This window comes from Haliaeetus albicilla, chromosome 23, assembly GCF_947461875.1.
Source record: "Haliaeetus albicilla chromosome 23, bHalAlb1.1, whole genome shotgun sequence".
In the NCBI taxonomy this organism is placed as follows: domain Eukaryota; kingdom Metazoa; phylum Chordata; class Aves; order Accipitriformes; family Accipitridae; genus Haliaeetus; species Haliaeetus albicilla.
In genome coordinates this window covers 24359920-24374704 of record NC_091505.1, presented here as the reverse complement: position 1 = coordinate 24374704, position 14785 = coordinate 24359920, and the positions used below count along the sequence as shown (strand labels likewise).

General features: G+C 49.0%; 1 protein-coding gene across 2 annotated transcripts; it reads left to right on the top strand.

Annotated features, from left to right (window-relative positions):
• The first annotated feature begins 4884 nt into the window (after window positions 1-4884).
• On the top strand, window positions 4885-14335 carry GPR174 (G protein-coupled receptor 174). Of its 2 annotated transcripts, XM_009925750.2 has the most exons (3): window positions 4885-4942; window positions 7244-7313; window positions 11474-14335. In XM_009925750.2, the coding sequence occupies exon 3, from the start codon at window positions 11882-11884 to the stop codon at window positions 12860-12862; it is 981 nt and encodes a 326-aa protein (XP_009924052.2). In that variant the 5' UTR covers window positions 4885-4942; window positions 7244-7313; window positions 11474-11881; the 3' UTR covers window positions 12863-14335. The 2 variants fall into 2 exon arrangements, with proteins under 2 accessions (XP_009924052.2, XP_069667680.1); XM_069811579.1 differs by lacking the exon at window positions 4885-4942 and having other exon boundaries at window positions 7016-7313.
• Window positions 14336-14785: the final 450 nt, after the last annotated feature.

Here is a 14785-nt window from a genome sequence, read left to right as displayed (position 1 = left end):
TGTTTTATCACAGTCCACCAAGTTCCACTACTACAAACACCCTGGCTGGGCACTGGGACCCAAACTGCAGGGATTTAGGGTCAGCAGGAGCTCTGCCACCTGGATGCTTCATCAAGGGGGGATCATAGACAGACAGGGATGCTGCTGGTCCCTGGTGCAGAGATGCAAGAGCTGGGGGGGATTATTGGGGGCAGCAGGTCAGAGCAGGCTGGGGGATGTCTGGCTCTACAGTGTCCCCAAGAAGATTTAGATAAAGAGCTGCTGCGCTGAGGATTTGCTTTGCTGAGGCCAAGGTGTGAGCTAACTTCTTACAAGGGAAAAGCTCAAGTTGAAGAGAAGGGAGAGGAAGGGACTGGGAGCTGATGTGTGGGGGAAAAAAGGGCAGGGTAAATTAAGATTTAGAAATCCTGAAAAGGATTTCTTTCTCAAAGCCATTACCTGTGGGCATTAAACCTTTTATTCACATGGCAAAATCAGCCAGTAATAACCCAGTACGGTGCTTTAGCCTTGTTAATTTTCAGGTAAGGGAAATTTCCAGGTCATTCCAGATGCTGGCCATGCTCTCGCGAGCATATCCAGTGGCAAAAGCACCAAGAACACATCCCTTACCCAGGGCACTCGTGGTCCCACGTACCACCCTCAGCTCTCCATATGGATAAATCCATGGCACGATGCTCTGGCATCGGTGTGCCAGGTGGCCTCAGCCAGCCCGAGAGCTCAGACCAATAAGCCGCTGGTGACTATTTTGGCTGCGATAATTTCCTCCCCAGCAAGGCATGCTGGCAGGAGGTTCTGCTCCAGAACCACCCTCAGGGAAGGGTGAGATGCTGCAGCGGCAGGGAGAGCGAAGCAGGCAGCTCAGCCAGACCTCCGCCGGCACCAATGACGTCCGCATATCCTGAGCTTTTCACATGCAATTAATTATTCTATATGGCTTAATCCTTTACAGCCGGCTTTGACTAGAACTGCTTAGTTGCTTTTATATATGTGTGTCCATCCATATACACATACACCCCTGCATACATACTACACTAAAATTATGCAGTACTTAAGAATATCCATTTAGACGTCTCTTGTGCACAACACTAAGGCACTGCAAGGAAGGAGGGAAGGTTGCTTTTCTCTTTGCTAAAAATATCTCTTTCCTCCCTCCATGACCACATGCTTCCAGTCCAGCCCCAGTAAAGTGACTTTGCCTCTGGAAAACCACTCAGCCTCAGCTCTCGGCAGAGCTAGCACCACCTACCCAGTAGCGAGACTCAGACTGATGATTTTTGGCACAGTGCTAATAGCCACCACTGCTGGCAATGAGCTGCTTCTCCATCCACCCACCTCATGCCGAAGAGAGGGGAAAGCACTGCCCCTGGCAAAGGAACAAACACAACAACTTCAACTCTGAGTGCAATCTAAACATACAGAAAGCAAATATTGCTGCTTGAAACCAAGCTGAGCCAGGAAGCACTTTTCCAGACAGTCATGATTTCATCAGACCCAAGTCCAATTTTTTAGATCCACAGGCTCAGCCAAGTCACTGGTGTTCAACAGGACTGCACCATTTTAGAGACCCTGGGACGTCTGTCAGTCCCTCCTGCGCTGCAGGGTCCTGCTCATGGCACAAGGGAAAGGGTTTTGGGAACTCTGTGTCGATGCCACAGCTGCATTCAACACCGTGTTAACCCTCCTCCAAGAAATAGTCAAAGCCTCTAACCTTGCAGCAGTCAGCAAGTCCTTTCCAGCAGTTACTGCCACACCAATCACTCAGTCCTCCTCCTCTAAACAGGGGAATTTTTTGTTTTTTAAAGAAAATTTCCCTGCTGTAGGCGGATAGGGCAGGCACCAAGGCTAGCGAGGAAAATCCAGAACTTTTCAGCCCCGGGCACAGTGAAAGCAGCACGGCTGCATCCCTGGCTGCGTGCGAGCCCTGCTGATGCTGGGAGCTGTGGGCGAGAGCCCAGCGCACCCGTGGGCAGCGGGGCCAGGGTCCTGTGCCTGCTCCCCCTCTGCAAACACGCTCCTGCCCGCTGCCTGCCCTTCCCTGAGCTCATCACCGAGCAAAACATCACCAGCCACGTGCAGAGAAAAGACAGACATGCAACCTATTCTCAGGAATTATTTCTATTCTAGACTGTCAGTGCAGACCAGAAAGAGGTTAGCGGCTTTTTTGAGGATCTCCTACAAGGTCATGAAGCACAAGCTTAGAGGAACTGAAAATTTCCAATTTTTATAAGGTAAAAAAGTATAAGATAAAATATAAGTAATGTAAGAGAAAAATATAAGCATTAGAAAAATTTTATCGTATACTGTAAAATAATTGCTTTGTGTTTTGGTGCCCAGCTCCAAGTTCTCCCAATTTTTGATGGCTTCAACTACGGCAGGTTTGGGGAGGGTCCGGCCAGTGCTGCCACTGTGCACCCTGTGCTAGGGGATGGCACGACTCAGAGACTGGCATTCGACTGCTGGAAAAGGCGAGCAGGGGAAGGGACCCTCGGGTTCCCACCCACGCACGGCTGAACCGGCGCTGCCGCACGCGAGAGCTCCTGGAGTGACGGGAAACGGGATGGATACCGGCTGCGTGCAGAGCACGGCACCAGCAAAACAGGATATGGTTATGCTCTGAAAGGTGTTTTTGAAACAAGAAGTCTATCCGTACAGTAAGTACACACGCTGCCCCAAGCGCAAGCTATGCTTTCTTATAAATAGGCTGGCTTCTGCGGAAATGAAAGCGCAAAATTGAGCATCACCTTTGATTGGGAAAAGGAAAGGACAATATCTTCAGAGCCCAGGTGCTGTTCAGCCATGGGGGTTTGGTACAACCCTTATTCATGGGACTGGCCTCAATTTTGCTGTCTATTAAAGCGGTGTCCAAACCGTCCCCCTTGGCCCCACGGTCCCTGTGGGAGTCAGGGGGGTGCCATGGTCACGCAGGGAAAGGCTGGCCAGGCAGGGGCAGAGCCTGGGGACTGCCAGGTTTTACATCATGTTTGGGGTTGTTTTTTTTTGTTTGTTTGTTTTAATAAAAGGTTTTTCTTTAAATCACTACAGTGAAAATGCTTTACAAAGTGTGAGAGTGCACGGCAGAGGCAGCTGCCAGGAGGCACTGGCAAGCACGGGGAAAGTTTTGCATCCCAGATCCCACTGCAGTTACAGAAATGCTCCAGGACTAATGCAAACTGAGCCAGCATCCTCCACCGAGGTCTCAGCACATCTCCCAGGAGACTCTGCAACAAGCCCCATTTAAGCAATAAACCCCAAACCTCTGCTGCTTTTAGTCCAAAAGCATCAGCAGATTAATCCATCCCAAGGGGACAACTCTGCAGCAAAGATCCCACAGTGCTGAAAGCTCTAGCTCCCCCACAAGATTAATTAAGGCACATTAAGTAATCAGCAGGCTTCAAAAAAAAGGCTAGAAGCTTTAACTAGTAGGAGTATTAGCTGCTGAAACAGGCAAGCACCCACGTGTTTCAGGAGGTACAAGCTGCAAAGCCCCAGCAAGGAGCTGTGCCACCGCAGGGGTGACAAACCTGGCACACTCTATAAAAGCCCATGATGTGCCCAAGGGATTAAATTCCTATAAACCACAATGAAAAAGTAGATAGGGCTACAAAACCCTGCTATAAGCTGGAATTGTCATACGAGTAAATCAATAACGCTTTAAAGGAGTAGGTGTCCCCAAGACCCTGGTACCTGCTGTGAGCACGGGATGCTGCGGTGGGAACACTGCAGTGGACTGCGCTGCCGGGCCGCTGCAGCCCCTTCTGCAGAGCTGCAACCCTCTCCCCAAATCATCCTGCAAAATAAGTCCTGTTCTCCTGAGCAGACACACAAGAAGAATGAATAAATGCAAATTTAAATGTCACAATTCAATCTGAAATTATTTGCTACAGAAAGGGTTAAAAAAGTCACTTTTTCAAAATAACCAATTGAATCAAGAATCCTCAATCCCTCTTGATCTTAAAAAAAGAAAAATTTTTTTAGTACTTCTTGAGCTAGAGGCCCCAGATGGATAACTACAGAAGTGCTACTTTTCAAAATCATAAAGTCACCGAGCATAAAGTCACCATGCCGTGGCCAGCACCGCCCTCTGCTGATAGCCATTGCCTGCCGAGCACCCACTGGGTGCCGAGCCCGGGATCTGCCACGGCTCAGGAACACAGTGATGGGTGACACCGCTTCGTGGCACAAGCATTCATTTGGAAGAGAAGAGTCCTTGGCTCTGGGCCTGGTTTGCTCCGCATGAGCTGTGGAAATCCACTGAATAAGAAAATAATGACCGTGGAGAACCTCCTGGTTTTGGGGAAGCCCAAACCAGACCATGATCAGGTTCAATGTGACTTTCTGAAGCCCCCCCAAAGTACCGGGTACAGGGACCACCAGTGTAGGGGTAAAAACATCCAGATGAGAGCAAAGAACCTTTCTCAGAAAGCTGGAACAGGGAGAGGAAAATAATTGCTGAAGCATCTCGCTTCATCAGCCTCGTTAGCTCGGTGTCCTTAGCAGAAGGGGACTCTACAAGCAGGCGCTTGCCCGTGGGACCCCTCACCGCTTCAGCTGGGTGCTGGCGGAGTGTCGAGCCCCCCCGGACCCCCCAGCACCGGCAGCGGGTGACTGGCAGCTGCTGTCACCCCAGCCTCGCGGCAAACAGCCATTGCCATGCCACACTGGCAGTTTCCAAAACACCCCGAAACCAACAGCGCCTTTACATATATATAGGGATATATATATAGAAGTATATATAACCACAAAAAAAGAAAGAAAAAGGGTCAGGTCCAGCTCAGACCCACGGGTGGGAGGAGCAGCATGGCCGGGGAGGGCCCCGCTCCCCTCCTGCGTGGGGGCAGGCTGCTGCTCCCGGCAGTTGCACTTTTGCTTTGCACATCGAGGGGTGGGAACCGCTGCCAGCACCCGCGGGGTCACACCGGAGCAGCCCGCCAAGACAGCAAAGGTAGGACCGATATTCTTTTATCCTCAGTTATTTTTGGTTCAGGGTAATGGGTTTAAATCGTCCTTTTTTTGATTATTGCTACATAGACTTGGTGCCTCTTCTTAGTCGCGCTGAGAGTGCCGAGAGGGGATGGGGACACCTGACCTAGAGGCAGGAGGGTGCAGTGTTAACGACCGACCCCCATGAATCTCCAAAAGTAAATGAGTAGAAGCAAAGAGATGCAGGCGAAGCTCAGGTGTGGGTGAGGAGCCAGTACCGCCATGATCAGAAGAGTGAGCTCCTATAAGTGCTCATGAGATGCTCTGTGTATGCGAGGGAGAGGAAGGGTACGGCTGAAGCCAAAACAGCCAGCCGTGAAGTTTCAAACCATATTTCTATTATGGTTACATGAGTATCGAGAAGCTGCGTTTGAGAATAACGCCAATTGTGGCGGTTCTTAACCTTTGCAAAACCCACAGCTGCTTGTGAAGCAGACTTTTTGAGGCCATACAGCCTCATCTCCACAAGCACAGGGATAACTCCTCCGATTTACTCATTACTCCAGGTCTCACTTGGGTTCATCTCGCTGCATTTGTCCAATGGATTTTCTTAAACAGTCTGTTCCTTACAAAAGGCAGTACGCTGACTTTCCACTGGCAATTTTCCACTGAGCTGCAAGAACACGGGGAGGGAGGAAGAGGAGGAGGAGGAGGCAGGGTCATCTGTGCCACCACCACCACTGCTCACAGCCCAGGGAGCACAGGCACGCGGCTGCGCATCCCTGGGGGGGGGGATGTGCTGACTGTTTGGGTGGAAAACGGGCAGCTTTGGTGCTTGTAACCATGTACATCTACTAGGGACATCAGAGTGTGCCAGGAAGGGAGAAGAGGGGTGGGGGATTAGGCTAATACACAACATTGCTGCTCCGGGTTTATTTTCCCTTTTTAACTGGGATAAATATTAAGAAGGGACGACAAGAGCTTTTGCAAAGGATTAAAAGGCAAAAGCAGCATGTTTCACACGACATTAAACTGGAGCATTTATTTTTTCCTGCATATTCTTGGAATTTACCCAGCCAAAATCCCCCTGGTGTCCCCAGCTGCCTGCTTGCCTGACTCACCGCACACCAGCACACAGCCGGCCCCCCACCACCGCAGCCCAGCCCCTCTTCCCAGTGAGGTCCCCCGGGGCTCCAGCCCCGCAGCCCCTTCCCAAAATTTCAGTGCCAGAGGAGGAGTTTCCCTCAAGCAGATGCTGGCAGCTCTGCCGCTCCTCCCAGCATGGACATGGGCAGAAAGGCAGGGAGCAAGGGCAAGGCAGGGAGTAGGCATCCCAGGGAAACACTCTGTTACCTTAATGATGAGCAAATGAGAAATTAATGAAAGAACAAATAGAAAGAAAGCTTTTCATTCAGCTGTGCCAATGCCCCACAGTCCTAACCTGTAAAATCTTGGCTGTTTCGCTGCTTTTTCCCCTGGAACAAACACTCACCGCCTTTAGTGACTCACATTTCAGAAATTTAACCACAGAAATTGGATGGGATGAACAGGCACTTGCTCTGGTACTCTGCAACTGAGTCAAATGACAAAGCTGCTCTCATCCGCATTGCTTTGCGAGCACAGCATTAGCAAATATATTACCGCAACTCAGAGCATGCCTAGTGTGAGGTGCAGAACAGATGCTGGGCGAGGGGAGGGATGCTCTGGAGGCCGCTGGTACCCAGACTGGGGTAAGGCAGGCAGGGGCTCAGGGTTTCCACTGGGTCAGGACAAGCACAGCAAAACACAGGAGGCCCTGAGGATGCCTAACAAAAAACCTGTGGCCTCTGTGGGCAGATGCCACCATAGAGAAAATAAAAGAGAGAAATCTGCACAGTTAGCACAGCAAGAGGCAACATTGCTCCTATGGAAGGAGATACAAACCCCAGATATCTACCAGACAACTGCTTCAAGGGAGAAAAGCCTTTATCCTCCCCTGACATTTTTTAAAAGAACTAAAAAGCAATCCTACACAATGGTCAGTTTATATTTCTATCATTTCTATTTTCAGTTAATGCCTATTAATTACTACTAACAGTAGTTATCTCCACCAAAATAGGACAGCAGCACTTCAGATGACAGACAAAACAAGTGGTTACTGGGAGAAGCCCAGGACACTGGTGCCCTGCTCCAGTCCCTGAGCCAGCTCCCATGTCCCCACATCCCCAGGGAACACCCAGGGAGGGACAGAGCCACCACCACACCACCTCTGCTTGAGCACGTTCAGCAGGAAACTAAATTTCTATTTGAAATTACCCCTGTACACATTCTCCTCTTATTTTAGGCCACAAAGGAAGAAGAAAAATAGAAGAGAGGTCCTGGTCAGCAGCACAGCCAAGCCTCCTCCCAAAAGGGTAAGTCAGCAGATGACACCAGGGTGCCCAGGGCAGCACCAGCTACTGCTCTGCCCACATCACCTCTGCCATAGGTTTTCCATGTTTTTACGGCATAAATACCAGCCCCACACCAAACACGGGGTGCCTACGCATCCACTGCTCACCTGGGCCAGCAGCGGTCCTTGCAAGAATGGTGCTCGGTGGCAGGATCCAGCCAGACTGATCTTGTACCCTGGTTCTGGGAGGGAGCAGGAGGTGTTGGGCAGCATCCCAGATTCCCTAAGGACCTAAGCTCCAAGAAGGGACCAGGCATGAAGCTGCAGCAGGGGCAGCACCTACAAACAGTGCCTAGCCCCAGGCTGCTTTCCCCTAAGCTGGTCTAAGAGCCTCTCCTTCTCTGAGCTGGGTTTTAAGAGCTGCTGTGGCTTTGCTTCCTGGGGTAAAACCCACAGGATTTGCTAACGAGGGTCCTGGGTTCACCCAGGCAGTTATAACCATCCTCAGGTGAGGGGCTTGATTACCCATGGAGGGTGTGATGGGTGGAAGTGACTGCTCCTGCATCCCCAGCTCCTGTGCTTGTTCACATGGAGCATATGGATATATGGCTGCCCTTCAGCATATGGAAAATACTTTACACAATACGTGCCCGGCTTTAACAAGCATTAACAAGCCCTGGCTATAAAGGCTGGCTACAAAACTCACCTAGTGTTTCTGACTCATTAAGTACAAAGGAGAAATCTTCACATAGTGCCCTGACGTGGCTGACTGTGAGGTCTCCTTGGTAAAATAGGGGGAAAAAACCATTCGGGGAAGAAGGAAGCCATGCCTAGGGAGAGTCTCACACCTGCTGCCCCAGCCAGCCCCCTGTGCCGAGGGGAAGCGAGCGCAGAGCATGAGAAACAGAATTTCCTCTTTCTGGAGCTTTTTTTAGCATCCTGCTGTTTTTACATAGCACATTTGGCTGAACTTCACGATGTTACTGCTCGGGATTTCCAAAGTGCAGTTTCTCACATTGCAGCGTTTTTACCCCTGCTCCGAGGGTGGCCGCTCTCCCGGGGGTGTTTCTGGGGGCTCTGGGCAAGCACCCTTGCTGCTCCCCAGGTTTAGCTGGGCCTTCTGGGACCCCTCATGCTGTGGGTTTGGAGCCCCAGGGAGAGATGGAAGGTGCTGCAAGCGTTTCTCTGCCCCTGGGCTGGGCTGGAGGGAGCGGAGGATGGTGTTGCAGGAAAGTTGCTGTGAGGTGGGGACGGGGAAATGTAGGCACTGGGGTGGGCAGCAGGAAAAATGCTGGTGTGCATGTGTGTGTGCACGGGGCTGCGGACAGATGGGCTGGGACTGCACCTTGTCCTTCCCTTCGCATGTCTCGTGGCCCAGCAATGGAGGTGGGGTGGATTTACCCACCCCGGAATGCAGCCAGAGGGAAAGGAGCATGATTCAGCCTCCCTGACCGGGTGATAGGAGCCCCTGGGCAAGAGATGAGAGGAAAGACAAGCTTGTTTTAAAAAACATAAAATTTAAAAATGTCACTGGAAGGAAGAGCTGGGTGATGCAAGTTTAGGGCTTTATCTTGCAAACGCCCCCGTAGATGCTCCCCAGCCTGGCGTAGCCCTGCCTGAGCAGCGTTCACAGCAGTGGTGCCAGCTGGGCACGTGTGCATCTGCAGGAGCGGGACACCGCGTGGGCAGAGAGCGATGGCACCGCGAAGTCACCCGAGCTCCTCGCTGCTGGCGCTTCAGAGCAAACTTTAGGCAAAGAAGTTGAGATGTTCTGGGTGAAAGGAAGTGAAAATCGAGCCAAGACAAAGCTGTGCAGCTCCTCACAAGCCACCCTTGCTCTGCTGGGCAGGCTGCTCATGTCCTAGGGGACATGGTACCTGGGAAGCCAAGAGGAATAGAGGAGGTGTCCGGCAGTGAGAGGATGCACCTGCTCACCGGTGTCCCGGTCCCTCTGCCTGGGCACAGCCCAGGGACCTACAACGTGGTTGTTTTGCTCGGACACCCCAGCAGGAGCAGGACCTGGATGGGAAGCCCGGACACATCACACTGAGGAGTTTGCTGTAACAGTAAAGATGGGCACATCTTCACAGGGCCTCACCATCCCCATGGAAAACCAACATGAGAGCATCCCTCCCATCCTCTAGAAGTCCCAGTCCTCACTAAGCAGCTCTGGCTGCTTTCCCAGTGCAGCCTGCTCTGCCTGTACCTATACTCAGCATTTTTTCAAGCCCAGCAAGGCAATTTCTGACCACTCGGGGAGGATGTACTGGTTTTGGCCACATGGTTTGGCTCCATCCCGGTACAGAGGAGAAGGCAGGAATCCATCCCAAGCAGACGCTGCTGTCAGGAAGCCCGAGAGGGGTTAACCAGCTGCTGAGGGGAAGTTCTGAAGCGCAGGGAACCCCAAGACATGACAGGTACTGCCAAAATCCAGACACATCCACAATCCCCTCCCAGTTACTCGTGCCAGTCAAGAGCCAGCAAATGGAAACCAAACCCCTTGGCCCAAGTTATCCACCAGTGACAAGTAGGTGAGCACCAATTAGTTTTCCTGCACGATGAAGAGATTACTTACATTTCTAGAATTAGTTGTGCAGGCTTGTGCATCGGAAGTTGGGCAGAGAATTAATAAAAGAATTGGAAAGTCTTTGAACAGAAGGCTAATTAACTCTATGACTTATTAATCATTGCTGCTGAAGCTTAATGGGATTATTTCACAAGCCATTTTGCTCTGCTGGTTGTGTTAGATGCTGGCTCCCTGGAAGAAAGGAAGACATCTCAGTCTCATTGGACTCGTTACTCAATGGTGTATGCAAGAGAAACTACACAAATAGATGCAGAAAAGCTGCCCCCCGAACTGTTTCCTTTTGCTGAAGATTTTCTGTTTCCACCCAAAGCTACTTCAAAGTTTTGGTGCAATCACACTGGCAAGTGTTGAACATTGGCTTCATTAATAAATGTTCACATTTTAATGCCTACACCTCAAAGTACAGGAAAAAACATCAAAGATTACAGCAGGATATAATTTGCCTTTATAAATGTGCCTTTGGCATCTTGGTTGGTACCTACAAAATTTTCCCACTTAGACCTGTAGGTTAATTCTTCATGCTGAAGCAAAAGGCAAACCTGAGAGAGTTTGGACAGAGATCTGAATTTCCTCTATATTTATCAGATCTGGTTGGATTTTTTTTTTGTCTAACAGATTCAGATAATATCAGCTGCTTACCATGCGAACAATTTTAAAATAAAGTCCACCTACAGTCACTTTAGTGACGATATCTCGTATTTCCAACAGCTGCAGCAGTCACATGTGCAAGATGGGTAAAGGAAAGGCTTAGAAAAAGCAGTTCTAAGAAAGTAAAATTTAAAATCATGCATGTAGTTCTGCAGCAAAAAGTGTTTAATAAGTGGGCCAGTTGTCCCTGCTTGCATGCAAGTATGTTTTATATTCTATTTATGAAAGATAAATGAAAAAGTAGATGAAAGCCACTGACTTGGGACTTCCACTCCGTGCTGCAGCAGCAGCGGCTGCACCGGTTGAAAATGTTTATATCTCAGGTGTGTGTGTCAGGCTCATTTATATAAGGAGCAGATTTCGCTGCCGTCTTCTTGGCTGTCTGGAGCCATGGGGAGGGTGGGAAGTTTCTGCAGGGCTTTCCTGGGAAGACCAGGAGAGTGTTAAACTCATGAGTGCTGTATGAGGTGAGAGTATCCCTCTGCCCGCGGCAGGGCAGCGAGGAGGGATGCAGGCACAGCGCTTGCCGGAGCATCTCTGCGCTGGCCACACGCTCGGGCATGGGGCAACCAACGCAACCAGAGGTAAAGGGAGATTCGGATGGAAAAGCTGAAGCTGGGAAAGATACAGCTGCAGAAACCTGGCAGCAAGTTAAATAGGCACTGCGATTGGGGGTGGCTTCTGCTTGCTGATACAGCACAGGAGGCTGTTTTGTAGCAGCAATTAAACATATTTTCTATTTATTCCTCAGTGGTTTTACACCTCCCTTCACTGGCTGAGGCATGGTACTTGTTAGGCAGGAGAAGAGCTGGCCACCACAGATGCAACTGGCAATAGGTTTCTGCTAGAGAGATGCTCCTACCGCTCTTGCAAGCTTTCCTGTACGTTTTGCTTTGTAAGACCTGTGTCTCCCCACGGTGTTATAACTGCACCTTTCTGTCTTCCAGCTGCGGGGCCACGTCAGTTGTCAAACTCCTGCGTTGAGAGAAGTGGCTGAAATGCCACCCAAAAGGTGACAGAGGTGCAGCTCCAGTGACAAACTCTCGACTGCTTTGGCACACGACGATGCATTTCTCGGTGTGGATGCCCTCCTGTCAATCCTGCAAGCGACTAGAGTAAGGTCTGGTAACCTCTGACAAAGAGCATGAGCAAAGCGCACGACCAGGACTTTCATTAACTCACTCACCCCATAACCAAGCTCCTCCCCAGACTGGACACGATGATCTGGTAACCAAAGCCTCACACATGGATGCCAGGGCTGAACCTTTTTATTTAAGCACCGACAACCTGGTTGCAGGACACGAGTGAGGAACATGTTATCATGCCAGGGCTGAGCACGGATCTGGAGCACAACCATGACAAACGGTTCGACCTGCACCGAAACAGACCTCAAGCCCTACTATGCTATTACGTACACTTTCATCCTGATCCCTGGACTGATAGGAAACACGTTAGCTTTGTGGGTCTTTTACGGGTACATGAAAGAGACTAAAAGGGCCGTAATATTTATGATCAATTTAGCCATTGCTGACCTATCGCAGGTTTTGTCCTTGCCCCTGAGGATTTTCTACTACTTGACCGGGACGTGGGAATTTGGAGGAGGTCTCTGCATGCTGTGCTTCTACCTGAAGTACGTCAATATGTATGCAAGCATCTACTTCTTGGTTTGCATCAGCGTAAGACGATATTTGTTTCTTATGCACCCATTCAAATTCAGTGACTGCAAACGCATCTGTGATGTGTATATCAGCATCGTTGGGTGGGTCGTGGTCTGCGTTGGCTGTTTGCCTTTCCCGCTTCTCAGACTTCACCAGGATGCTAAAAACACCTGTTTTGTGGACCTCCCCGTAAAGGAAGTTGACCTTCCCATCTCCATTGCAATGATGACGATAGGTGAATTGGTGGGGTTCATAACACCCCTACTCATCATCCTATACTGCTCATGGAAGACTATCTTATCACTAAAAGAACAAAATTCTGCTTCACATGGTCTCGGAGAAAAAAAAAAGGCTTTAAAGATGATTCTCACCTGCGCTCTGGTATTTCTGATTTGCTTTGCACCTTATCATATCAGCTTTCCACTAGATTTCTTTGTCAAAACCAAAAAGATCAAAAATGGGTGCGTCCAGAAGGTGATCTCGGTGTTTCACGTTGTAGCTTTGTGCCTTGCCAGCTTGAACTCCTGCGTGGACCCAGTCATCTACTACTTTACTACAGATGAGTTCAGGAGACGCCTTTCCAGGCCGGATTTACGAGACAGCATTCAGCTCCATAACCTCAGTTACGTGAGGAAGCATTCCAGAGATGTACTCAGGGAGGACGCCATGGACTACTAGCGCTGGCCTTCCCCAAACGGTTGCCAGGACTTCAAATGTTCACTATATTTTGGGGTTTGGCCCAATTTTTTTTCCCCAGGACACTGAGAGTGATGACTTAGACAAGCTGATTTCAGTGAGGGTTGGAAAAAACCAAACAACCCCCTCCAAAAACCCAAACCTGACCAAAAATATGTTGATTTAATACTTCAGTTGCAAATTTTCTCTGAATATAAATAACACCATGTAATCCCCAGAGGCCCTATTTCTAAGCTGGGCAGCCAGAAGCAGGTAGCTTTGGCAGTGGGAGGATGTGGACCCATGGCGAGAGGTGATGCTGTGCCCCATTGTCACTGGTGGGGCCATTACCCAGCCGTGTCCTGGTCACACACCCCGGCTTCAGCAAAAGACAGCAAAGATTTTGGGGTCTTGCTATTTTATTTCTGAAGCAAAAGACAATCCAGCTGTGACTAATTTCTACAGAGAGTGCCAAGAGCCTGCCTCAAGCCATGTTGACCACAGAGCAAGGAGCATAAGGTGGCCCCAAAGGACCTGTCATTTAAATAACCAACCAAGCCTCCATTTTGGGGTATAGCAAATGACATACCCCAAATCACAAAGTCATTGAACCATCCAGACACTATTCTTCTACCATCAGTTCCCATTTCTGGCTTGAAAGCCCTATGGTTTGAAGCCATATGGCTGCCTTGGATTAGTTTTAACCACGGGGCCATGCTTCAAGGGTATTTATTCAGGCTAGACGTCCACCAAGCCTTTCAGGTTCTCTTTTCACCAAAGATGGGGCAGATTATTTCCCTTTCACTGATAACTGACCCTGCGCCATCACATCTACTCTTTATTAACAGCAGCGTGATTAAAACACTGTCAGAAGAACCAAGCCTTTCTGAAGTTTACTGTAATGAGAACTCACTATAATAAGCAGAGGCAAAGGTGCCACCCAACAGGCTACGAGAGATTTTTTAAGAAAGGCTCAAATGTGGATGCATTGTTAAGAATAATTTTTTTACAGTCAAACAACAGAAGCTTTGGGCTTTACTGGTATTTCATTTGCACCTTCTTGTAAAATTTATTTTTCTGTGAACATATGAAATGTTACATTTTGAAATGTAAGAATACTGTGATGGTATGAGGTTTTATTTAATGCATATGTGGTTTTATAGATTTAATTTATAAAAAAAATATATATTTTGTAGAAAAATGATGTGAATCCCAGAGAGTGTTGGAACACAGAAAGACTTTTTTTCTTTTTAAAAACTCTTCTATATAATAAAACAATACTCCACCACCTCATCCCTACAGGAGTCTGAGCCAGTGTGTCTGTACCTGAGTGTTGTTGGCTGAGTAAGCACTGCTAATTCATGGAAACCACGAAGCACATTGTAATTTGTTCACAGCAATGAAAAAGTATTTATTTTTTTATTTCCTATTGTATACAATAAAAAAATCCCTTTTTCAAAAAAGTTTTAAATATAATTCTCTCCTCTCTGTAAGTGCCTGCATCACCAATAAACGCTTACATGGACCAACGCGTGGCAGCACTTGGATTGCTGACACCTCTCGAGCACCTGCAGAACATTTTAGATGCCTTTTGAAAATTATTTTAACCTCCTTCTTGCACTGGGGAGAAAAGCAAAATGCTGGCTTGCAAAGAGACAAAACACACTGCTGCAAACTGCAGCAGCGCATCTGCCCCCCCTCCCCGAGAGGTTTACCAAGACAACGGGAATTCCTATAGCTGAAGGCCAGCACCGGCACAAGCCCATCACCGTCCTTTCTGGCCACTGACCCCATTCCCAGCCGTGTGGGAGGCGAGCAGGATGGCCCTGTACAATCCCCCAGAGCTACTTTTAGCTTCCAAGGGAAAAAGATGTTACACAAAATGGTGTCAGAAGTTCAGAAATTGTTCAATGAGAAAAACCTCAA